This window comes from Felis catus, chromosome B1, assembly GCF_018350175.1.
Source record: "Felis catus isolate Fca126 chromosome B1, F.catus_Fca126_mat1.0, whole genome shotgun sequence".
In the NCBI taxonomy this organism is placed as follows: Eukaryota; Metazoa; Chordata; class Mammalia; order Carnivora; family Felidae; genus Felis; species Felis catus.
This window is the reverse complement of record NC_058371.1, coordinates 205,029,120-205,054,590: the sequence shown is the minus strand read 5'-3', so window position 1 is coordinate 205,054,590 and position 25,471 is coordinate 205,029,120. Positions and strand designations below refer to the sequence as shown.

General features: G+C 59.9%; 1 protein-coding gene and 1 long non-coding RNA gene across 7 annotated transcripts in view; one reads left to right on the top strand and one right to left on the bottom strand.

Moving 5' to 3' along the window:
- Positions 1-1,346: 1,346 nt before the first annotated feature.
- The window catches only part of GAK (cyclin G associated kinase), a 53,074-nt gene continuing 28,949 nt past the window's right edge, over positions 1,347-25,471 (bottom strand). For 5 of the 6 annotated variants that reach the window (XM_023253370.2, XM_023253372.2, XM_023253373.2 and 2 more), the window contains 17 exons: positions 20,054-20,103; positions 19,344-19,492; positions 18,692-18,814; positions 17,445-17,578; positions 15,048-15,242; positions 14,641-14,758; positions 14,203-14,282; positions 11,438-11,631; positions 10,426-10,572; positions 9,793-10,263; positions 9,189-9,359; positions 8,562-8,672; positions 7,573-7,689; positions 3,629-3,856; positions 2,914-3,062; positions 1,964-2,140; positions 1,347-1,868 (listed from right to left, as the gene is read on the bottom strand). In XM_023253370.2, coding sequence (XP_023109138.2) covers positions 1,767-1,868; positions 1,964-2,140; positions 2,914-3,062; positions 3,629-3,856; positions 7,573-7,689; positions 8,562-8,672; positions 9,189-9,359; positions 9,793-10,263; positions 10,426-10,572; positions 11,438-11,631; positions 14,203-14,282; positions 14,641-14,758; positions 15,048-15,242; positions 17,445-17,578; positions 18,692-18,814; positions 19,344-19,492; positions 20,054-20,103 — 2,716 coding nt within the window. In that variant the 3' untranslated portion in view covers positions 1,347-1,766. The remainder of the gene's footprint in view (positions 1,869-1,963; positions 2,141-2,913; positions 3,063-3,628; positions 3,857-7,572; positions 7,690-8,561; positions 8,673-9,188; positions 9,360-9,792; positions 10,264-10,425; positions 10,573-11,437; positions 11,632-14,202; positions 14,283-14,640; positions 14,759-15,047; positions 15,243-17,444; positions 17,579-18,691; positions 18,815-19,343; positions 19,493-20,053; positions 20,104-25,471) is intronic. The other variant, XM_023253371.2, reaches the window with a different exon arrangement.
- Positions 15,204-25,147, top strand: LOC109499326. The gene is made up of 3 exons (XR_006597294.1): positions 15,204-15,343; positions 15,777-21,845; positions 24,340-25,147. It is a non-coding gene; the product is annotated as an uncharacterized LOC109499326 (long non-coding RNA).

Sequence of the window (25,471 nt, the reverse complement as noted above, 5' to 3'; positions counted from 1 at the left end):
GCCAGGCCACGTGGGAACCTCCGGAATGTCACCCTAAGACAGTAAATTAGGGCCGGTGCCAAAGGCAGAGGGGGCGTCAGCCCAGAGGCCGGGGGGGGGTGGGGGGGTGGGGGGCTCTGGATCCAAAGCAACTCTGATGTGAAATCTCTAAAGCTATTTAGGGCGCTCGTTATTTTTTAAGGGAGTCGGAAGCCGAAAATAGCAGCAAACGCGTAACAAAGGCGGACTCCTTATTCTCCAAACACCGGGACGCTGTCTGCACAGGCCTGCAGCAGTCAATCAGCACCGAGGGCTCCATGCTCCGTGGCAGACGGTCACCTCCACAGACGGACGGCGGCCGAGCCCGGGGGTCAGAGGGCAGGGCGGGTCACAGCTCCTGGTGAGGTCCTGCTGGCTGCAGGGTCGAAGGCCAGAGCCTCCCCCGCTGCACCCTCAGAGCCCCGGCCCTCCCAGCCCCCTGGGCCCCACGCTCCGCCCACGCCCACAGGGGCTCCCAGCCGCAGTGACAACAGTGGTGGCCAGTTTAGGACAACATGGTCACGGGCAGTCGAAGGTGGGCTCTGAGCTTCAGGTCAGAGCGTCCAGCTATCGGAGGACGTTGGGGCTGGGCTCCCAGCAGCCCCAACGCGGCCCCTCCAGTGGTGTTTACAGGCTCACACGGAGGCCTTTGTGACCAGGGAGCCAAGTCCACACCAACTCGCGCGTCCCATCCAAGAGACGGGTGTGGGACAGGGGCTGCCCCCTCTCCGGTCCACACCCCTCCCATGACAGGTCCTGCAACGGTCCTCAATTCTACCCAGCATCACACTGGACTCCGGAACTCACGTCAGGTAAAGAAGGGGGTGCACACAAACTCTGAGGCCTGTGGTGCTGACCTGGATGGAGGGGCGCCGCGGCAGGAGCAGGATGACCCCGGGAGCCTGGAAAGTCTCTTCTGACCAAAGCTTCATGCTGATGTGCGCCACCCCCTAAGACCGCACGCCACGGCGACCCGGCCTGCGCAGTCGTGGCAGCCACGTCTCTGCCACGTGACACTGGGCACCTGGCTCTTCTCCAACAAGCTTTTCGTGAAAAGAGAGCGATGGTTCTCAATTCCCTAAGCGACGGCATCCGAAAGCCCCGGGCCCGTCCCACTGCGAGAAGGGAGCCAGCAGGACACGGCGGATGGGGGTGGGGTCACACGCCAGGGCGGACACATCCGCGCCACGGCCTTCTGTCTTGGCCCCGTGCCGTGCCCAGGGCGAGGCCCACCGGGCGGGGTTCCCGCACTCCATCTCTGGGGTCAGAGCTGAGACCGGCCAGATGCGGCACAGCTGCAGAGGGGTCACGAGGCGCCAAGACAAGCGTCATCAGAAAATAGTTTAATTATGTACAAGCGGCTGCCGGGCTGGTCACGCACAGGAGGAGTCAGCGTCCACGAGTGGGATTCGGGGCGGGCCAGCTAAGCAGCGCGCTCTTGAGGCAATGGCCACTGGACAAAATGAAACAAATCACAAACCGTGACAACCGTTGGGGGAATGTCATCAACACGTTTCCTTCAGGACCAGAAAACGAAAAGGAGACTCAGAGGCTCTGGAATGCTTTCTCTCCTCGTGCCGCGGAGTGGGGAGCGGCGTCTGCTACGCACCCTCCGGGGGTGGTGCCCACAACGGTGCGGGTGCGGCCACGTGAGCCCACGCCACGACGGCCACAGACAGGCCCCTCCAGGTGGAGCCCAGCAGTTTCTGGCTCCACGAGCCACACGCGGAGCCTCAACCGCCGTGGGCTTAGAAGAGGGGCCGGGAGCCCTGGCTCTCGAACTCGGCCCAAGCGTCACTCAGCTCCATGAAGATCATCCTGGCGAGCTGCTCGTATGGCTGGCCTGCGGCCTGAGGGACCGGACCAGGGGGTGAGGGGGCCTTGAACCTGCTCCCAGCTGCCCCCCACCGCCGACCTGCTCACGTGCCCCCTGCCCGGTGCTCACCTTGTCCGGGTGGACCGCCAGCACGGCACGGCGGTACTGTTTTTTCACCTGCCCGGGGGTCACCAGGTCGGCCATGCCCACAGGGGTCCAGCGGCTCTCCCCGTCCCACAGCACGGTGTGGAGGGTGGACAGCAGTGCACGGATGTTCCTCTCCTTGCCCTCCGTCCACTCCAGGAGCTGCGGGGCGGGACGCTCAGGTGCTGCCGAGCACGGGTCGGGGCCTCTGCCCTCTCTGCCCGCCAAGCCACTGGCCATCATCCCCAGGGCTCCATGCACGGTCCACCGCATGGGGCAAGGCTCTACCGTGAGTTGTTAGGACCAGACGCTGACCCAATGCCCCAGGACGATCAACAGTACTCCAGGGGCCTGACTACACATCACACAGAGACCAGGGGCCTGGCTGTCAGCGGGACATTCAGAGACACCCTCCCACCGTGGCCCTGCCTGCCCCAGGATCCCAGTGTCCAATGAGGACAAGAGGCCTGGCTCCTGGGCAGGGGGGTATTCAGATGACCCCCAAGGCCACATCAGCCCTGGGTGGGGGGGGCTTTCAGAGCTGCCCGGTGAACTGTCCTGCACAGAGAACACGCCCTGACCCGCCCCCCCCACCCCCCCGCCCCGTCCCCTCAGCAGCGCTGCATCTCACAGCCAGCCATGCCCGGCAGATGGCCCTTGTCACCCCAGGTGCCCTGAGCGGCTCTCCCCTGGGCCAGGCTTGGCGCTGGGCCGGCTCACTGGCCTGATGGCACCGGGGACGGGTCCCACTGGTCAGGTCTCCAGAGGGGTGAGGCACAAAATCATCACCCCAAAACGCTTCTGGCAAGTCAACCAGGCCGAAACAGCAGCTGCCAGCTCTGCGAGCACCTTGGACCAAAGACCTTTTGCGTCCGAGAGGCTCAGGGTGAAGGCCAATCACGTCCGCAGCCCCGGGGTGCCCAGGCCGCCCTCACCTTCAGCTTGAGTGGGTCTGCGTCTCTGGCCTGCTCCTGCCTCCGCATCTCTGCCATGGTCCTGGGCCCCTTCCTGTCAGACTTGGAGGAGAACCCCTGATCGGACAGCAGGTCCTCAAAGTCGCTCTCGGACACTCTCGGCTTCTGACCTAGGGGAGAACAGAGGCCTGGCAGACGGATGCAGCGCCGCGGGCCCTGGCCGTGCGTGCACACCGGGGGAGACCCTCCGTGGAGGGCGCGGTGCTGCCCCCCCACTTCGGGAGAAGCGCAGCGAGGACGGTTCTGTCCCTCAGGAACGGGCCCCACATACAGAGCCCGCAGCCTGCACCACCATTTCTGGCTCAACGACCCTGAGGGCTCCAAGGACAGCCACCTCCGTCACCTCCTGGAGTCAACGTGGATGTGCCATCTCCACGACAGACATGGCAGCCAGGCCCAGGCTAGAAGGCTCCCGGACAGCGTGGGCCTGGCCGCCGCGTCCTGGCCCTGTGACCATGGCCTCCCCGAAGGCTGCCTGGCCCATGCCGGCCCGGGAACGAGAGGAACACACCGTGGACACGGTCCCCCCACAGCAGCCGCCCCCCCACGCCCCCCTCCCCCGAACACTCTTTCCCAGGACGAGCTGTTAGTTGGGAGAAAACAAAGCAGATTTTGCTGTAACTACTTCCCAGCAAACCAGGCAAAGCCTCACATGGGAGGGGGAGCGCAAACTCACCAAAGCTAGGGGTGCGGAAACCCCTCTCCTCTCGGCCGCCGATCACGCTTAGGTTGGCGGTGTAGTTAGGCCTTGGCTGTGCACAGGCTTTGGGGGGTGGCTTGGCCTGAGGGGGCCATGGGGCGCTCTGCGCCGGGGGCCGACTGGTCTGCTGCCAGGAGCTGCCGCCTGAGGGAGGGGGGGCGGTTTTAGGGCCGAAACTTCCAGGAGCAAATCCAGCAGGCGAGCCTGGGGAGACAGTTCACAGTGGGCGAGTGTCAGACGTGACAGCTGCTCAGTCCCCGAAGTTCCCAGCACTCAAGCCCGCACACATGCTGGAAACGGACACTTAGCTCAGAGGCCAGGACGGGGCAGCCGTCAAGGTGGCCCCCGCAGCTGGACGGTCCCCAAGGGCTAGGGGACAGTGGGGACAAGTGCTGCTTCTTTAACTTTTGACGTGGAACCAGGTGGAACCAGACTGCCGGGAGGCCGCACGATGGGCTCCAGGGCCCCCAGGCCCGGCTCACGCAACGCAGGCTGTGCCAGACCAGCCGCCCAGCACCTGCCAGCTGGAGGGCACACCGGCGTGTGCGCGTGGTTAGCACGTGCACGCATCAGGACGCTCCTCTGCTCTCCATCTCCGGGACTGTCAGTTCAAGAATGTTCTAGAAATGGAATCAGAGAGCAGGTGAGCTCTGCAGTTGGTGCCCTGTGCTCAGGACCTGTTCCTGCTCATTGCTGAGGAGCGTCCCATAGTAGTGACACACGGCGGGAGGTCTGTTCGATCACTGGCCCTTGAGAGGGCCTCACGGCTGGCTCTGGTTTTCGGCAGTTCCGAACGAGGCTGCTTCGAACCCTGTGCACAAAATCCTGTCCTTTCTCTGGGATGAATGGCAGCCACACATCTACTTTCTTGAGAAACGGACGGACTCTTTTCTGGAGCGGCCGTGTTGTTTCACGTTCCCACCAGCCACACGGGTGAGACTGTTCCCCCCGATCCCCATCGGCACCTCGCGCTGCTAGTGATTTCACCGTGGCCACGTGCTCGGGGCACCCCCGCAGCCTTCCAGTGGCTACCGCGTCACGACCCACCCATTTTTCTAAGTGGGTTTTTGTTTTCACCGTTCTCGTGTACCCTCGCTGTGAGTTCTAGGTCAGACACGCGGCCCAAGAATGCTCCTCCTACGTCTGCAGTTCATCTTTCTTTCAGCAAAGAAGACTTCGTTCTGACGAAGTCCAAGGTTATTTTCTATGTCGCGGTTCATGGCCTAGGGGACAGGTAAACTGAGCCCTAGGCCCCAGAGATATTCCCCTACGTTTTCTCCTACGGGCTCTGTCATCTCTCACATTCACGCTTAAATCTATGACCGGCTCTAAGCCCCCTGGCAAGGGGACGTGAGGTTTAGGGTGTGTTTCTGCCTGCGGAGGCCGCATCGCCCCAGCACCGTCTGCGGGTGGCCGGGCACCTCTGTCGAAAACCGGCTGGGCCCGCACGTGTGGGTCCACGTGTGGGTCCCGCTGCGTTCGGCTGACACCCGGCGGTGCCGACTTCAGCAGTTACAGACTAAGCCTGAAGCCGGGGGGAGGGACGCCTCCCACACCATTCTTCCATTACAGAAATACTCCCGTCACTCAGGGCCTCCGACTCTCCACACAAGTGTTACTACGAGCTCGCCCGTGGCTCCAGAAACCCTCACTGGGCTTCCTGGTAGGAAAGCTTGTGCTCAAGCCACAGACCCGTGAGCGCAGTCTGCCCCTCCACGTGCCCCCGCCAGCCCCGGAACACAAGCCCACGCCGTTTACCACCAACGGCCTGTCCTACACCGTTGACGGGGTCGAGGACGGCTCCTGCCTGGCCCGGGACAGGGTGGACTCTGTTAACTAGCCGTGGAATGGGGAACAGCCTCGCGTTCCTGGAACAAACCCTCCATGGTTGTGGGGCACAGCTCGTTCTGAGCGACGACAAATTCTCTCTGCCTCAGCTGTGCTGCAGACGTCTGCATCCGCATTCATGAGGGACACTGGCCCCACGGGCGTCTTTCCTCGTACGGACCCTCGATTTGGGGGTCAGGGTAACACCGGCTCCCCAAGACCACCTGGAAGGCATCTGTCCTCTTCCCATTTCCTGGAAGACGCCATGTGGATTGGTTCGAATTCTTTAAGCATTTGGTAAAACACCCCTTGTGGGGTCCTGTCGACTCTGAACTCGTTCCCGTCACGGTCACAGGGCTGCCCCAGGGATGGACTCTGCGCCGGCTGGGTCCTGCTGGTGGCCGGCGCCCAGGAGTCCGGGTGTCCCTCGTCACCCTCCAGGGCCTCTAGGTCTGCAGGGACCCCCCCCCCCACCTCACTCCCGATGTCGTCCTTCCCAACTGGTTTTAATAGAGCTTTGTCTTTTTGTCTATTTTACGGGTTTCTGACTTCTCTTCGTCCTTTCAACCAATGAGGTTTTGTTTCTGTTTCACAGATCCGGGCGCTTTTCCCATCTCCCTTCTTTTTCCTTGGGGTTTATCTTGCTGTCTTTCCAAACACCTGTGGGGCGGGTCACGACACGGCTCAGAGGGTCCCTGGTGCCCAGAGCCCACGTGCTGCCCTGTGCCCGCTCGGCCCCGCCAGGGCGGCGGCCCCTCACTTCGGGATCCCACGCCGCTTCCTTCTGCCCCGCACGCTGCCCCGGCTCCTAACGGCCCGTGTGTGCCCGGCGTGTAAGCGTCTGAAGACCGAGCGCTCCCCTTGCTGTTGCCGGTTTCCAGTCCGTGTGGTCGGGGAACCACCACGGTCTTGGTGATGTCGCCCCTTCAAACGTGCCGAGCTTTGCTTACCAAGGCCCAGATGCGCCTGGGGAGAGTGTGTGCTCTGTGCTGTTGGAGCCGGGCTCTGGGAGCGTCACGGGGCCCTCCCGGCCAGGGACGCCTCCAGCTGTGCTGACCTCATGTCCTGCGGCTCTGTCATTTGTCGAGAGGGATTTGATGGCTGCAACTAGAGTCTGACTTCGCCGGTTTCTCCTTTCCATCTGTCAGCTCTCCCCAGGACTCCCTGCTTCCTGAGCGTGTGTGACGAAGGATCTGGGGTCACAGTGCAGACCTGAACGTCAGCCTCCATCCCAAGAATGGGTCACTCGGGACCCAAGACCAAGAGGTCCTTCCCCCCAGCACCCCAACAGGACTTGGGGCCAACAGCCTGGCACCACACAGGAGGCTCCAGAGCCCACCCCTCGCGTGAGTGGCCTGGGACACAGGCCACACAGGAGGAGACGGCCAAGGGCAAACTCAAACTCCCAGGAATGCCCTCAGAGAGACAACGCAACCTGGAACACAGGAACGTACGAGAACAAAACTACTCAAAGAAGAGGAGCCACAGGGACCCAACAAGACAGACGCAGAATGAGCCCCAATATGGCAGAGACGTGGGGGGTGGGGGGCGTCCAGTAGACCCAATGGGCGTCACAAGAAGGGAGCAAGGAAGTACAAGCGCATCAGAGGCACAGCGGTTTGCCCAGCACCGAGGAACATCGGGCCCCAAACCACACCGATGCTGTGCCAGGCGCCATGCGGGCTGCAGGGAACACCCACTATGCTCCAGGAGGAGGAGGGCACGGTCCTGAGGCCCCAGTGCCAAGCAGACATTATCTCCAGTGCCAGCCAACCGGCAAGGGATAAGGGACCGCTCACTCATGGTCCCAATGCCCCCCCACATCTGGAGGAGCCAGAGGGACCCCGAGGACATGCGTCCCCGGGACAGATGCTGGGGGGGGGGGGGGGGGCGTCTTGTGCACACATCCACTGCTCCCAGCCAAGTCCCTGCTCCCTAGATGGCCCATGCGTGCCTGACACTTCTCGGCGTTAGCTTGGTTCACAAGCACCTGCAGCGAGAGCACGGCCAGGGACAGACAGCCTGCACCCTCCTGGGAGAGGTGCTCCTCCAGCGCTCCAGCCCCCTCACACCCAATGGGGCGGGCACGTCACCTTGGAGGCCAGAACTGAGGTCACCGAGGTCTGCAAACGGGTCCAGGCTCTGAGACTTGGTCCAGCTGGCCGAGGGGCCGGGAGGGGCGGGCTGTCCTCCAGCAGAGAAGAAAGGACCTGGAGAGAGGCAGAGAGAGCATGAGAAGGTGCACCCACGGGGTGCTCCTGAGGCCACGCCCAGCCAGCGGCAGCACCCACGCCAGCTCAAGACACAGCCCTGCGCGCAGCCACAGCTGCTCCTTAAGCAGCTAAGGAGATTCCTACCACTCTGACCCTGTAAGCCCACTTCCCAGAACGCACGTAATGTGTGACCGTGCTGGACAACAACCCTCACAACAGTCACAGCGGAAGATGTTCTACCTGAGACGCTGCGGTATCTGAAGCAGTTACCCCCATAAACCCCACAAGGGAATGTCACGTGGTCATTACAAATGACGGCTGTTCGTATACAAAGAGTTCGTACAAATTAAAAAAAAAAAAAAAAACACAACTAAAAACATGCAAAATAACAGTCGATTTCCTTCAAAATGAAAAAATGCAAATTAAGAGAACTATGTATCAAATTAGCAACCCTGGTGAGAACCTCAGGCTTGGGACTGCTCCCAGGTGAACAGATGGCCCCCGAAAGGGGACACGGGTCACAGGCTCTCGACAGCAACTCGCTACTGGAATGTTCCCAACAAGACAGGATCCCAGACAGACATACAAAAAGAAAGATGCACGGAAAGGGTGGGGCACCGCCCCTGCGCTGGCCACGCGCCTTCAGGAGGCAAAGGAGCCACGCAGACAGGACGCCACCAGGAAGCGCTACAGGGACTCCTCGCAGCACGAGCCGTGAGCAGGCAGAGCCTCCCGCAAGCCCACCCCCCCGCCCCAGCCCACAGACGTGGGGGAGCGGGGTCCCAGTCCCATCCCGTACCAGACACAGAGATACCAGAGCCTGGCGGGGGCCCGCCTGAGAACTGGTCTCCACAGGGCTGGGCTTGTACCTTCACTAGCAGGAGCAGGGGCCGGAGCCTCGGCCCAGGCCTCCCACCCTCCCAGCAGATCCGGGTGGCTGGCCGAGGTGGTCATCTTGCTGGGCTCTGCTGGTATATCCCCTGGAAAGATAGCAACGCTGTCTGGGGCGCCCCCTGGTCGGGGCAGGCAGTCACAAGCCTCCTCTCTGGGAGGCTGGGAGGGCACCCTCTGTCCCCCCTCACGTGTGAGCAGCAGGCTGGGAACAGAGCAGCCCCCGAGGCACTCCTGGCCGACCCCCAGGGTCCCCGGGGAGCTGCACTGGGCTCGGTCCACACCGACCGGCTTCTTGCTTCTTCGGACTCTCGAGGACACATCATGTGGTCACTGAACTTGCCAACTGGACAATGGGGTCAGCAGCTCACAGAGCAACGACAGTAGGTCTTCAAAGGCCTCCCCACCCTGTGGCCACGTGTCCTCCCAGATGTGTGCTGATGCCCCCAGAATCTGCCTTCACCAGTCCCCTGAGGCCCTGCCCTGTGCCGGGCTGGACACCCGCAGGCTGTCACCTTTCCAGGGGAGAGGGGAGCTGTGGCAACTCAGGGTCCACAGCAAGGGACGTCGCTGCCCACCCTCCAGGCCTCGACCTTGGCACTTACCCAGGTGCAGGAAGTCGGTGTTGCAGGCTGGGGGCGGGGCGCTGTGGGTGGAGGGGAAAGAAGTGGAAGCAGCAGGAGGTTCTGGATTAAGAAATTCACCAAACAGGTCAGGCCTGGAGCAGGGCTGGGTGTCTGGACCAGATGGCAGGAGGAGAGGATCAAATGGGTCGGCTGCAGAAGGACACCCAAGAAGCAGGTGGAGGTGAGGCTGTGCATGAGTGCCTTTGGCCCAAAACATCAGGCACGAGGCTAAGTCCCAGCCAGCGCAACGGCCCCTCAGACCCAGGCTGAGGCCACAGCATCCTCTGTAAGAAGGCACCGAACAGCCTGATGCCCTCGCCTTACACTTTTCTTGGAGAGGCAGCCCGTGGGGGAAGGGCTGGCAGTTCCTGGGATGGACGGGAGTGTCAGGGGGGCCTCGGGAATCTGACCCTCAGAGCAGCCGCCTCGGGGCATCGCGCCCTGGGCTGCCCTGCCCACCCCCCAACCCCCAAGTGGGTGGCCGAAGGGCAGGGCACTGAGCTCCTCCCAGGTAATTTTGATGGCAAGGCCAGACAACTAAAGCCTTGGTATCCTCTACTCCCCACGGGATGGATCCACGTACCGGCCACGGCCGGCCCTTCTCGGGGTGGGCTCTGTGCACTCAGGGGCGGAGCCGGGCTTGTGAAGAGCAGGGGGGCATCGCCGCCCAGCAGGTCGCCCGGGGGGACTTCCGGGACAGTGTCAGGCGCCCCCAGGAGGCGGCTGAGCAGGTCGGCGTTACTGGGGACCGCCCCGCAGGCCTGCACTGGGGGTGCCGGCCCCGTCCCAGAGTGCAGCCCCAGGAGGTCGACGCTGTCCTCCTGCGACGCAGGCTCGCGTGGCGTGGCCGGTGTGGCTGCGTCAAAAATCGACTCTTGCTCTTGCGCCCTCCCCGCTGGGCCCGGTGTGTCCTCCTCAGCTGCGTCCCTGCTCTCGGCTGACAGCGTGGCCACCTCCTCGTCGGACAGCTCACTCCCACCCGCATCCGCGGCCGGGGCTGGCACACTCTCCTTGGCGACATTGCTTTCTGGGCCCGTCTCTGTGTCTTTCTCCTCTGAAAAGAAAACCACAGGCTGCCGTGGCCGGAAGGCAGGGCACCCGTGACGGCAGGGTGAGGCCACGTCAGAAGCCCAGGAGCGGGGCGGGGGCCGGGGGGGGGGGGTCTGGAAATAGCCGCGTGCACCCTGCCAGATGCCTCTGGGTGCCCCGCACCCACCGTGCCAGTCCAGCGTGTGGAGGAAGTGGCTGGTGTCTGTGCCGCTGCTCTGTGGTGAATCGGACTCCGTGGGCTCGGCATCTGGAGACCCCGCCTCGGCGTCGTACTGAGCGGTGGAGCCGGGCTGCCTGGGGAGCTCTGGCTTCCCTGCCGGGGCGGAGGTGCGTCAGGAACCCCGCCCACAGGGTCGGCCGCCCAATTCCAAACCCCTGGGAGCCCTGCACCAACGAACCACGGAGGGCCCGGTCGGCTCAGATGCGCACACCACATGTGCAGACACCCCCGCCTCTCAGGGGCACAGCTGTCCTCGTCAGGAGGACGGAAAGCACGCGGCACGAGGACCGAAGACCACCGCGCCGGAGTCAGCGGCCGAGACCACGGGCCCGGCCGCTGAAGGACCGCCTGTACCCGTACCGCCCGCGGGTGCTGAGCACAGCCTGGACTTTTTCCAGGTACATTTAAAACGATGAGGGGCGCCTGGGTGGCGCAGTCGGTTAAGCGTCCGACTTCAGCCAGGTCACAATCTCGCGGTCCGGGAGTTCGAGCCCCGCGTCGGGCTCTGGGCTGATGATGGCTCAGAGCCTGGAGCCTGTTTCCGATTCTGTGTCTCCCTCTCTCTCTGCCCCTCCCCCATTCGTGCTCTCTCTCTGTCCCAAAAATAAATAAACGTTGAAAAAAAAAATTTTAAAACGATGCACGTCCAGAAAACTAACCCTCCCTCAACGGGCAAGCGACTCAAACCTGCCCCTCCCAGCGGGGCCGTGATGACTCCTCGGGCAGGGCTGCCTAGGGCCCCGGGGGGGTCTGGGAGCAGCCGTGGCTGCGTGAGTCCCCCCGTGTTGGACGTTCAGGCTGCCGTCGGGGAGGGTCTCAGGTGGGGGCTCTGGGCCTCCCTATGCCATGCCCACAGCCTGACACGGGGATGGGGCAGGCCCGGCCCCTCAGGGTTTCTCAAGGCTGCAGGTGTCAAAACGGCATCACTGACCGTGTGTTTGGAAGACAAGGATCTCACCAAATTTAGATAGAATATCTTGCTGCTCCTCTCGGCTGGAAAACAGGATTTTGGGGTTTAGCCCCCTCATGCTGGTGCTCTCCCAGGGGGGGGCCTCCCGGCTGGGCCTGTCTCTGGGCTCCACCTCCACCTCCAGGTTCACTTGGAATAAATCCGGGTACTTCTCCTGAATGTCACACGCGTCCAGGTCATACCTGCAGTTGGAAGGCCAGATGCCACTTTAAGAAGACCTTCACGGGTCAGTCGCTCCACATTCACCAGAAAGTGAGCACAGAAAGGCCCGTGTGCTCACCCCTCAGGTCCCAGGGTCCAGCTCGCGCGCTACAGGGATCTTAAACGCGTGTTTCCGTAACACAAGGCCGTCCACCCTGGCAAAATCCCCCAACAGTTAACAGGTGCCAGTAAACAAGCCCTTGGGAGTGCCTGCAGAGTGGGGAGGGTGGCAAGGGAAAGGCACGTGGGCTCACGGCCAGTGGGAGGGGTGCTCTCGTGGGGTCTGTGGCTGCCAGGTCACTGAACTCCTGTGGGCTCTGTGTCTCCCTAGGGAACTCCGGCATCTCTCTCCGTATTCCAAGAGACTGTGACTGACCACATTTCCATAGACCGCGTGGGGAAGCCCTGGTCTCCAGCTGGGCAGCAGGCTCCCAGCTCCGTCTGACCTCACCAGGCACCCACGTGCACGGCCGACGGTCCAACTTTATCAAAACAACACAATGACAAACACCCCACGGAACACAGAAGAGGGCAGAGGTTCCCCCAGCGGCCCATGCTGTGGAGGGAGGGGCCCTGCGGTCCTCTACGGCATCCGTGTGACACCTACGGCCCCAAACGAAACACAGCCACCGGGCAGAAGGACTGTGGACACGAGGGCAATGTGGTCGGTTTGGGTGCAAAACCCGTGGCAGACTTTAAGTCTTACTCCCATGGAATAAACTAAGTAAGCAGGTGGGACGCTGACCCTTCCCACCTTGGCGTGAGGGGAGGCAGCACAGCGGCGTGGCAGTGCTGGCGGGGACAGCCCTGCCCTGAAGACACCACTCCTCCTGCAGGAGCCACGTGGGCACAGGAGACTGGCCGCAGCACCCTCTGTCCACTCGTCCGCTTGTCCTGGCCCGGGCCCCCCCCACGCACGCTTCCTTCCTCTGTAAGTCGGGCCACGACAAGGAGACATGGGCCACCGTGCGGCCAGGCAGGAGCAGCTAGTGTGGGGACCGCAGTGGTGAGCCCGAAGCAGTGAAGCCAGCAAGGACCAGGGGAGACCTAGACCCCCAGCCACAAGGAAGGGAGGAAGGAGCGAGGTGGGGGCCCCACAAAGAAGAACACGACTTCTGCAGGCTCAGCTCCTGGGGTAACAGGGCCTTGCAGGCAGCTCTGGGTGCCACACTGTGGCCACCCCATCTCCCACCTCCCCACCCTGGCGGGCCCCCGGAGACGACCTCAGGGCCGGGGCCTGCCCTGCCCACACAGCAGGCCAGTGAGGGAACAATGAGGGTCTGTGAGCAGGGCCACAACCCCCAGGGGCCCTGCTCTTCAGGAGGCACAGGTCAGCCCCGGGGCCCGACGTGCTCGCTGACTCGTGTCCTGCCCCCTCAAGCACACTGAGGACCCTCCGTTAGTCACTGGGGCCTCCTCGAGGACAGACCCAGACCCAGTCAGGCGTTATCTGACAGTGGGTCCACTAACACCATTCCAAATTCTTTCCCCAAACGGTCCTGCTTCAGACAGCCTCTCTGCAAAATGAACGCTACCCACAGAAGACACACGCCTTCCTGCACCAACCAGACGACTTGAGAATTCTCTCCTTATTTATTTTTGGAAGCACGACACACACAGTGAGTGAGGCACAGATCCGAGTGCAGCTCAGTGAAGCTCTGTGCCCGAATACCAGGACTGTCCAGTCTCCAAGGAGGTCCCTACGCCTCTCCACCCTCAGAGGGAGCCACTCCCTGGTCCCCCGGCACCCAGAGCGGCACCCAGAGTGTCAGAGCCGACTCCTCCCCAGAGGGGGGGCGGGTCCTAGTACTCCCCTGTTCGCTGGGTAGGAAACAGGCACAGGACGTGGGCTGCGGCAGGCGGAGGTTTCCAGAGACCCCCTCCGCTCCCCTCACCCTGGAGTGGCACCTGTGTGTGCGTGTGGGCGTGCCTCCGTGCGAGACAAAGGGGAAAACACGAGCTGCAACCAAGATGCCCACCGTGCGGACCGTCCAACTGCCTGAACGCCCCTGCCCCCAGTAGAAGCCCTGACGCCCGCCGCGCGCGCTGGGGGCAGGTCAGAGAGCACAACAAACTATGTAGAGCCCTGGATGAGGCAAGAGAATCATCCCCGACTGCACGTGCTTCTGTTCTCGTCTCTCACCCCACACGACGACCTTGTCTCAACGCCCTCTGCCCTCCGTGCGGATCACAGCGTCAGGGACCCCACGTGTGGAAGAGCAACACACACCTGTTCACCTGGCTGTCCCACATCCGGTGCGCGAACGGCTGCGTTCTAACAGGAACTGCACCGGGCTAGTCCCCAGCCAGAGGCGCACAGCGGCAGCCACCGTGGCCCCCAAATGAGGGGCCACACACCGGACGCCGGGCCACACTCAGAGTGGGGGCGAGACCCGAGACTGGAGCTCAGTGCAGCGACCCAGCCACGCACGAACCACGTCACTCTGCCCGTGTCCGGTGCGTGGAGTTCACTGCTGTGGGGCGCAAAGCGGGGCGGGGAGGCACCGTGCACCTGACTGTCCTGACCCCTCCCCACGTGAGACACCACATACTTTGCAAATTTCACGGTAGCTGCGTTCCGAGGCACAAACCCGGTGTGGAACTGGACCTGGAACATCTTCATGGACGCCACCTGCAGAGGGGACACAGACAGGGGATCCTGAAGCCGGGAAGGGGACCCAGACAGGGGACCCTGGAGCTGGGGAGGGGACACCAGACCCTCAGGTTGCAGACGGACATTTCACAGTTCCTGGGCTCTGAGAATCCGGTGCATGCCTCCAGGTGCTGAGGCCACACGGACGGTGGGATAGCAGCCTCTCAAGTGGCTCCTCGGGTCTGTGACGGGGCAGCCCCAAAGCCGCAGCCCAGACTCCCCGCGCAGACGGCGCCCCGCAATGGGGCACTCGGGGAACTCGGGTGTTCCGAGCTCACGGCCCCTCTGCCTCGTGCCCCACAGGCTGACGGCCCAGGGGGCCCGAGCCCCCGCGCACCTTGGCCTGAAGTCTTCCACCCAGCGTGGACCTCGCGTGGTAGATTACGATGAGCACGTCTCCCTGCACGGTTATGCCCAGGGGAATGACTGCCTTGCCATCCTCGATTTTAAAATCCCTGAAGAACAGGACGAGAAAAGGTTCACTTCCGCCAAAAAGACAGCTTACCAGCCAAGAACAGCCAAGGGAGCGTGGGGCGCGAGCCCCGAGCTCTCCTAAAGCACCAACACTTCGAGCCACACCTTCTTCTGCTACTGGGCGCTTCTGAGAGGGGGCAGCGCCGAAACGGACTTCCGGGGAGCTGGCCCTCAGCGCGCTGGCCCAGACCCGCCCGCCCCCGGCCGCCGCCTGCGCCCGCTCCCGGGGGTTCCCAGAGGAAGGAGGGGCCGGGAGAGCCCCGCGCTCACCGCATCTTGTCGTACTCCTGAGACGTGGTGGTGACTCGCTCGTCCCCCACATACACCTCGCAGAAGGGCCTACAGCCGTTTCTCTGCTTGCTGAACAGAGGCACGGGCGTCATGACCACGGCTTTCACCAGGATGGGCTTGCTGTGGGGCGTGATGGGTTCCTCGGCCACCATGTCACACACGTACTCGATGTACCTGCGGGGGCCGGAGGCACACCTCGTCCCACACGTGCTCGCCACACGTGCTGCACCCCCGGGCTCTGGTCTGCTCGCCACACTTTTTTCCAACAGATACGAGTATTTAATGCTATGTTCAACTTTATCTCATAAATGTGATATATTTTCATTTGTTTTAAAATATTTTTAAACTCTCCCTGAGATTTTTTTTTTGACTCACGGGTAATTTACCAGTGGGTTAATTTCAAAACATTTAGGGATTCTTCCAGTTTTCTTTGCTATCAATTTCTTTCTTTTTTCTTTTCTCTTTTTCTCTTTAAGATTTCTTTAATTTCTTACGGTAACGCCTAAACCCCCAACGGGGCTCAAACTCACGACCCCAAGCAAGAGTTGTGTGCTCACGACTGAGCAAGCCAAGTGCCCCCATCCGTTACCAATACCTAGCGTAATTCTATCATAAACACAGTTTGTGTGAGTTTGCCGCAGTTTAACGGCCAGGACATCTTTCCCACTGAATGGCCCATGACCACTCAAAAGACCTTGTCTTTTCCAGTTGCTGGGTAGAAGGTTCTCGAGAGATCATCCAGCTGGTTGCCGGCGACGTTCCGTTCCAAACCGACCATCCGTGTACTAGTTCCATCCGCTGCCGAGGTGGGAACGCCGATGCCACGGTGAACACCCATCTCCGTCAACGGGTTTTCGGCTCTGCGAGCTCGATTCCTGCTCTCAGGACACTCGCGCCTCCAACTCTCCCGGGTGGTTTTCTCGGTGCCCCCGAGGTGCACACACCAGGCGCGTGTCCCTGCCCTCGTGTGACCCCGTCCCCTCGAGATGGGGAAGGAGTGGTGACTGGCTTCCCGGCAGAGGGAGAGAAGGGAGGCCGCTTCTGAACGCGAGGCTCACACTGCATTGCGCTAGCATATCTGTGCAGGGGACTCGTCCCCGCGCCACAGGAGACCCGGACGCCCACACCACATCTCCGTCCACACGAGTGAGTCCCGTCAACACCCTGAGCGAGCTTGGACACGGGCTGGAGGAGGAAGCAGCAGACGTTCTCTGCGAGGTTCGTGCCACAGCACAGCCTGGCCGCACCCCGACGGCAGACTTGGGAGGTGCAAGCCGGGCCGGGACCCCCTGACCTGCAGAGGCAGAGGGCGCGTGCGGACGGCTGAAGCCGCCGGGCCGGTGGCGAGGAATCAGGCGGCAGCTGTACGGCCGCCCTTCCCTGTCCTGACGGCAGAGGCGGAGCCCCCGCAGCCAGTGCATCGCTGGTCCTGCTTGTATCCGGTCAGACAGTCCCCGAGGCCGGCACACGCAGATCCTTCACGCTTGGCTCCTGCTGCGGCCGTGTTCCAGTCACCATCTTGCTGGCTGCTCTCTGTTCTTGACTTCTTCTTCGTTGGTCTTTTCTTGAGGCGAGTGAGCATTTTTTCTAATCCATTTATTCCCTCTGCTGACCTGCTGACTCCAGTTTGTGAAACCGTCTGTCCCGGCTGCCCCGGGCGTCCGACAAGGACAGCAGCGTGGTCTGTGCCTTCTCCCTCTGGTGACCTCGAGACCTCGAGACCTCTGCGTGTGGTCTCCAGCGGACGGGGCGTGCTGAGCCTGAGTCGGCTTCCCGCCTGCCTGTTTTGCATCCTCTGACCTCTGGACGTTTGGCGACTCATTAATTCGGGGAACTTCTCGGCTACTGCTTCTGCACGTTGCCTTCCTGCTCTGCCTCCTGCAGCCACTCGACACGGCCTGGCAGGCCCGGCTGCTCAGGTCTGTCTTTGGGCTCTGGCCTCCGTGACGCCACCTGTCCTGCCTTCCAGAGGCCGAGGCTCCTCCCTCAGCTGCCAGGACACAGCCTTTCTCAGGTCCAGAACTTGCGTTCGACTTCTTCTCACAGTTCCCATCTCTGAAGTGACCACGTACTCCTGTGTCTTACCCATCTCCTTCCTCGGTACTCTCAACACATTAAACACTTGCTTTAAATTCCCGTCAGATACTTTCGGGCCTTGTCCCGAAGCCACTCAGACTCCCGCCTGTCCCACAGGGGGACGCCCTGTGTCCCTGCGGAAGCCAGCCAAGATTCAGGAGGGCACAGGCTCCCCCAGCTTGTGTGGCCTTGCCCACTTCTGCACAAGGGCCCTCAAGTCTCCCCACCTCTCAACACCCTTGGCTACGACCTGCCCGAGGGTGACACCTGTACGACACCCCCAAGGTGGGACACCGGTACCTTTTGTGAGATGGCCAGATGCCTGGCGGGCAGCGCTTCATGCTGAACATGTACACGGCGGCCTCTGCGGTGCTGAAGAGCCGGCAGAAGCACAGGAAGGAGCAGACGGCCACAGCAGAGGCAGCTCTCCCGTCCTAGGACAAGCGGCACAGGCCAGGCTCGTGCGGCCGCAGCTGCAGGAAGGCAGGCTCCCTAATCCCACACTTCCCCGCGGAACCACCACAGGGCCTCCCCCTGGCTGGGGACGTAGGAAGACACCCCTGCTGGGGCAAGAACTCAGAATCCAGAAAGATAGGGGCTCTTTACCAAGAAGCACATGATGGCCTGCCCCTCCAGCTGGACACTGCTCACCACCACGGTCCCCAAGCGGCCTCACGCTCACCGCCACCCCTCTGTACTCGCTCTCTTCATCATGCCTCCTGGGAGGACCTTTATCAACACCAGAATCGCAGCACTAACCTCTGGGGCCCATTGTGGCAAGCATCCCGCTTTCCGTGACACCCAAAAACCTAACCCTCACTGTGCAGGTGGGAAACTGGAAATTACTGTCCTCAGCCACGGTAAAGAGGGGCAGAGACGGGGGTCCTATGAAGCAGAGTGGCCTCAGGGCACAGGGAGATGACAGAGTGACACACGGAGAGACCCCTCATGTTCTGTAAAGAAGGGTATGGGGACCACCTGTGTGGGCTCACTGCCCATGCGCGACAGTCGGCCACCGCTCCCTCCAGGGTCTACCTTGAAACGACAGGGACCGTGCCAGGGCACCCGGGCCTGGGGCCACCGGCTGCAGACACCAGGACAGAACCCGCTCCTCACACGACCTGCCCCAAGTCCCAGTGCTAGCCCAGGACATCCCAAACAGACCCTGGCTTTCAGAAAGCCAACAGGCAGCTGACGTTTGGTAGCACACTCGACACTGGACAAGGAGGCTTCCCCCCACGAGTGGTCACTGCAGGTGACCCACGTCCTGCCAGGGCTGGGCCGTTACTGGTTAAGGCCTGTAATTGTGCAGCGGAAAACAGCGCCCTGCCTGGACCTCAGCTCAGCTCATCTTCATCGGCATTCAGGACACCCAGCCGCCCCACCGGCCCCCCCTGCTCGGCATTCTGGACTTCACTCCTGCTCTCTGTCCCCTCAACGGGTCGTGAGCTTCCCCAAAGCAGGGATTACTCCCCCTGGTTTATGTTTTCTTCTTTCTCTTCTTCTTGCCAACATCAAGGGCAGGGATGAGGCAGCCTCCCACTCACCACACAATGCACAACACAGACGTTCTTGTGGTCCTGCCTGAGCCACGAGTGCATGTTCTTGCAAACGCTGTACAGGCTGCGAAGGTTCGGGGCCCGCCGGGCCGCCCAGCCACACTCGGAAACCTATGGGCAGAGGGCTCGGTTCGGCCTGGGTTCCCCGCACCAGTTGGGGGCACAAGCACAGGGAGCCCCACCACGGGTGCCCACTCTGGACAAACGCTGCCTCACGCACACCTCCCTCCCTCCCTTGCCCACGGACGTCTGCAGGCCTCCTGCCCCTGAGTTTTGTGCTCCAAAATATGTACCAAGCTTTGCAGACTTGGCAAAAAAGAACGGAGAACCTGTCCTTTCCCATGCTCGGGTCAGGAAGCCGCACCTGTGTCCCATGTGTGGCCTCACATGTGCCTCACTGGCAAGGAACAGCGAGGCATCGCTGATTTTTAGCCATCCTTAGGTGACCGTCACAGTTCACGTTCTGGAGTCTTCTGCGAGAATAGCCCTGCCCCCGCAGCCCAGTGCACATGGGCCCCGAGTCACCGTACCCCAGCCCCCCAGCGCCAGGAACCTGGGCTCCGCTGGCTGCCACAGCTGGGTGTGAGGGTCGACAGTAAGAGAACCGCACGCAGTGAAGGCAAGCGCCCAGGCGACCCACCCGGTTATGAAACTTGGAGGGCCGATACGTCCTTGGGGAGAGGTTGTAGACCGCATAATGTCCTGGGTGCTTGGAGTCCAAAAACAACCGGACGTCTTCTATGTTGTTCTTGATAGCCGACTCCACACCTTCTGCTGGGAATGACATCACTGAAAGAGAGCAGCCCACATCAGCCACAACGGGGCGGGACACGTGGCCTGTGTGTGGCAGCCTCACCGGCCAGTGGCAAGACAGCCGGCCACCCAGGCCCCTGCTCCTCAACCGCCGCCCCCCCCTCCAGCTGCTGACTGAGGAGTACAGGGCGTGTCAAGAACGGAGGGAGCACAGACCCCCACCCCCTCCAATGCCTGCCATTTACAAGCAAGACCCTCTGGGATCTCCAGACAGTGCCTCTGGGACAGAAGTTGTCAGAGGGCCTGCCACAGAGCAGCATCTCCAAGGGTCGAGATTTGGGTGTGGGTTTGGTCGGGAGACCCAAGTTTCAAATGTGCCTTGCATCATTCCCCTTATGACCTCAGAGTTCCAGGAAGTTCCAGACCAGGGGGAGAAACTGGGTCGACACTGGCACTGTCCACTGCAGGTGCCCCAGGCCACATCCTGCACGCTCTGCCTGACACTGAAGCAAGGGATATGCTGGAGGCCAGCGTCCCACGAGTTGTCCTCAGGAGGGAATGAGAAGCACGTCCTATGGTCAACAGTGACAAACATACCAGCAATTCTGGATGTGATGTAAGATATGTCCAAGTCTCCCTTCGCGTAACTGGAATTAGAAAGAAGAGCGCTTGGTTAATCCCAGAAATTTCTACAGTTAAGTCACAAGAGCTTAAACTGGAGCAGGTCCTGGAGAGGCTGTGGGGGATCTCGCCGTTCAGGCCGCAGCTCACGGGAAACGTTGTGTGCGCATGGGTGCATGTATACGTGTGAGTGTGCTCCAGCCGTGTGCATGGAGCTGACGTCTAAGAGACGGAGAGGCAGAGACCCGGTAAAAAACTACTGCGCTTCTATTCTGAAGAGGCGTGACTGCAGGGGCTGGCTTTAAAAGGAGACAGTAACAAAAACGGAAGAGAGTTTTTTTGGCCCAGCACATCATGTCTGGCTCACAAGAAAAAGTTACAAGGCCCACCAAATGGCAAAAACACAGTTTCAAGAGACAGAGAAAACATCAGAACCAGACACGGCAGGGACGCTGGAACTGTCAGACCAGGAACTTAACCAACTATGACTAATATGCTAAGGGCTCTAACCGATAAAGTAGACAGCACGTAAGAACAGAGATAAAAATTCTAAGAAAGAACCAAAAAGAAATGCCGGAGATACAAAACGCAGTGGCAGAAATAACACAGGCCTTTGATGGGCTGATTAGGCTGAACATGGCTGAGGAAAAAGCCTCTGAGCTAGAGGATCTATCAATAGAATCCTTAAAAAATGAAAAGCAAAGAGAACAAAGACTGAAAAAACCCAGAACAAAATCAACGACAACGTGGAACCACAAAAGGTGTATCGTACATTTAACGGGAACACCGGAAGGAGAAAAGAGAGCAGGTACAGAAGAAAGGTCTGAAACAAGGACTGAGAATTTCCCTCAAATCACGTCAGACACGAAACCACGATCCAGGAAGCTCAGAGAACACCAGGCAGGATAAATACCGAGTCGCCTACACTCAGGCATCTCATCTTCAAACTGCAGAAAACCAAAGGAAAAAAACGTGGAAAGGGGACAGAGGGATAAAACACCTTACCTGCACAGAAACAAAGACAGGAAGTGCACCTGTCCGCTCTCCAGAAGCCACGTGAGCAAGGACACAGTGAAATATTTAGTATTGAGAGAAACACCCACCGGCCCAGAACTCCATCCCCTGGGAATCACCCTCCAGAGGTGACCCAAACACTGGGAGAAAATGCTGCCAGGAGACCTGCCTGGAAGGAAACGCTCTTCAGAGAGAAGGAGAATGATTCGGTCGGAAACGGGGTCTACACAAAAGAACAAAAGAACTCCAAAGAAGTGACAGTGAAACGAACACTTTTATGTTTCTTGCTCTTGATGGAGTCAGGAGAAAACTGCTTGTTCGAACTCGCCACGGCAACGACATGCCCACCTGTGCACTTGCCGCATCGACGACTCGCATACTCGCGTGCGTTTGTGCGGGTAAAGTGAATGCTAGCACGAGCACAGCGATGGGGCGCAGTGCCATCGTGGGGTGACAGAGGGTTGGGGGGCTGGTGCGGGCTGCCTGTGTAGACGTGGGTCAGCTGTAAACATGTACTGCGAACTCCAGAGCAACTAGTAAAAAAGCTGTTACTTTTTTTAAAAATAAGGATAACCGATATGATAAGAAAGGAGAGAGAAAGGGACCCTATGAAATGCCCAGTTACAGCCACAGAAGGCCGGGCAACGAGCAGGAAATGGAGCAGACATGGTAGGCGCCCACCCAGGACACCAAGACTCCACGTGACTGTCAGTCAGAAGACACAGACGGTCACAGTGGACCGGACAAGACTCACGTACGTGATGCCTACAAAATAATAATGCAGCTGAGCATCTCCTAATAGTTTATTCATGGTTTGGCCACTGTTAGTCGCCTCTGTGCTTTTTTTTTTTTTGCCTACTAGTTTGCATAACTCACTGCACGTAATAGGTACCATTCTTTTGTCAGTTATGTGGTTTAAACGTATTTACTCCCAGTCACTGCCATAGCTTTTTGGAAATTTACTTTATACTTTTTTTTTTTAACGTTTAATTTTTGAGAGAGAGAGAGAGAGATAGAGCATGAACGGGGTGGGTCAGAGAGAGAGGGAGACACAGAATCTGAAACAGGCTCCAGGCTCCGAGCTGTCAGCACAGAGCCCGACGCGGGGCTCGAACCCACAAACTGCGAGATCGTGACCTGAGCCGAAGTCGGATGCTTAGCCGACTGAGCCACCCAGGCGCCTATTTTTACTTTTTAAAAAAATGTTTATGTTTTGAGAAGGAGGGAGAGAGCACGTGCACGTGCAAGCCAGCGAGCAAGGGAAGGACAGAGGGAGGCAGACAGAGAATCTGAAGCAGGCGCTGTGCTCAGAGCCCAACGCGGGGCCCGATCCCACAAACTGTGATACGACCTGAGCTGAAATCAAGAGCCGGATATTTAACCGGATGACCCACCCAGGTAAAACTCTTTTTGGAAATTTAAAAGAAATGTGATTTTGAGGAACATCAGATTTTTATTTTAAGTTTATAATCATTCTTTCCACGGCTACATATTATGCAATTTTTGTTAGAGTTAAGAAATCTACCTTACTCCACTGTTATAAAAACGCTCCCTCTATATTTTTATTTTCCCTAAAAAATTGCTATTGACAATTAGACCTTTTAATTAATCAGGATTAATGTATTTAGCTGTTACTGGATAAAGATCCAATTTTTTCATAGATACCTATGGTCTCAGCACCACTCGATAAGTATCCCGTGACTTTCTTCCAGACTTCTAGGTCTCATTAGTTTTACATGAGTCCCACATAGCTGGGTACTAGTTAGTGGTCTGCTCACTTCACCTACACCAGCACAGTACCCGTGTTTGAAGAAAAGTGACACAGAATGGGTTTGTCCCCTATTCTCATTAAAAAAAAAAATACTGCTGGCAATTCTGGGTAACTTACATACAAATTTTAAGATCAAAATCTGTAAAAACACCAGGATTTTTATTTATAGTGCAATGAATTTACAGACTGAGCGATACCATCTAAAAATTAGCTCTCCCGGAGCACGTGGGTGGCTCAGTTGAGTGTCCGACTTTGGCTCAGGTCATGATCTCACAGTTCATGGGTTCAAGCCCTGCATCAGTCTCTATGCTGACAGCTCAGAGCCTGCAGCCTACTTCGGATTCTGTATGTCCCTCTGTCTCTGCCCCTCTCCCCGCTCGTGCCCTGTCTCTCAAAAATAAACATTAGAAAACATTAAAAAAAAAAAAAAAAAAAAAAAAAACCTCTCTCAGGGGCGCCTGGGTGGCTCAGTCAGTTGAGCACCGATTTCTGATTTCGGCTCAGGTCATGATCTTGAGGTTCGTGGCACAGAGCCCTGTGTCGAGCTCTGTGCCAACAGTGCAGAGCCTGCTTGGGACTCTCTTCTTCCCTCTCTGTCCCTCCCCCACTCGTGCGTGTGCACTCTCTCCCTCAAAATAAACACTTAGAAACAGAACGTACAATACCAATAAAACAAAAACTTCAATCAGGCAGGTCACAGAAAGAGAAACATGTGCGAGCAGATGTGCACATCCACGGGCCCACGGGCCACACACACTCCGGGACACGGAGCGGCCGTGGGCACACGCTGGCTGCGTGTGCTGGGTCTGCGTGCACAGGGAGGCCCTCCTCCAGGGAGAGGCCTCCCAGGACTCCTGGGCCCACGCGCCCTATGAAAGGACTCTGGCTGTACCAGAGAGGGGCTGGGCTGCTCAATGGCCCCGGAGAGTCAGTTAATGCCCGATGCCACCTGCACCAAGGCCTTACTTAACTGGGCCCTCCTGTGGCACGTGGAGCTGTGCGGTGGCCACAGACCCCACAGGGGACCCAAACGGAGAACTCTTGGTGGACACGGCTGGCGGGCCCGGTGAGGGACAGAGCATGGGGGCCGGGCCCTGGTGGTCACGCGCACAGACGTCACCGCTACTGGTCACATCTGAGGAAAGGGCCAGCACCAGCGTCTTCTGCCATTCCCCCGTCCGAGGCTCTGGCTGTCTGCGTGCTGGCTAAACAGATGGCCCGTCAGGGTCAGCCCCGGGTTTGTCTGCTTCACCGTAAGCTCCCAAGTCTGTCGGTATCCGAGGCATCTGCAGCCCGGGTGGAAGACAGTTACGCAAGCCGAGCCGCTCACCCTGAGAGGCCTGCTTGCAAGTTGGTCCTCGGCTGCGGCTGCCGGTTCAGGAGGGTCCTCGCTGTTCCCAGAACTGGCAGGAGTGGCCCCTGTGCCCAGACTGCTTGCACCAAGACGTGCTTATGCTCACACCTGCTTTCCCTCTAGAGTCCGGAGGCTGGTGTGTGCTCAGCGGAGGGTGCCCGAGAGCAGCCGCAACCCACACCCTGGGTGACAACGCTTCACCTGTGCTACAGCGGCTCGGGCGGGGAATCAAGCACCTCCCACGTGACGCCACGGCAGAGGACTCGGGAAGCCCCGCCTCACACTTCGTGCCGGGAGCCTTTTCCCAGCGCTGATCTGCTGACCCGCGTCCTATCTTTGAGGAAAATCCCAGCTGCGAGGACGACTCCGCGCCCAGTCTTGGGTGTCCTTCGGCAAACCTTCCACCCTGGGGATGGTCCCGGGACCCTGACACGTATCCTCTTTCTCTTGTTCTAGAAACCTTTGATCCCGAGGACACCGGGCGATACCCTGTTTCATCCTCGTCTGCGCTCCGATCTCACCATCGCACCGGGATGACCCCGAGCAGCCTCCCAGGCTTGTGCGCCCGCGCCCCGAGGCACATCCGCTAACATCCCCAGGCCGCCACCCCGAGGCACAGACCGCATTCTGCTTGTGCGCCCGTCGGAGGTGCGCTGTTAGGGTTATTACTTTTTGTTAATATTCCACTTGAGGGTGTAAGATAGCTGCACAAACCCAGAGTCAGTCGCAACAGCAGCTAAATCCGGAAGCGAACCACCACCACCTCTAGCCTGACACGCAACGGGGGCCCCTGGGGTGCAGCCAGTGGAGCGTGCGACTCTCGATTTCAGCTCAAGTCGTGATCGCACGGTTCGTGAGTTCAAGCCCCATGTGGGCCGATAGCAGGGAGCCTGCCTGGGCTTCTCTCCCTCTCTGCCCCTCCCCTGCTCACAGGCTTACTCTCAAAATTAAAAAACGTTAAAAGAAAAACACACACACAAGCAACGATTTTACGTTCCTTCGTTTCTCAAAACTGCTTTTAAGAGCAGCGCACGAGTGCACGAGCACGTGGCACCAAGCCCTCCCCCTCCCGCCGCACTGCCTCCCAGCCCTGGCTTCTCGGGGCGCCAGCATCCTGGTCGCACAGCAGGCCATGGGCACCCAGCCCCCGCACCCACCCTGGAGAGGCTGGCAGCCGAGGCCCGTCTGCTCTCTCCCTGCACCTCAGCGGAGAGGCCGTGAAATGCTGGACCCGCCTCACGCCTGAGGCCCAGCA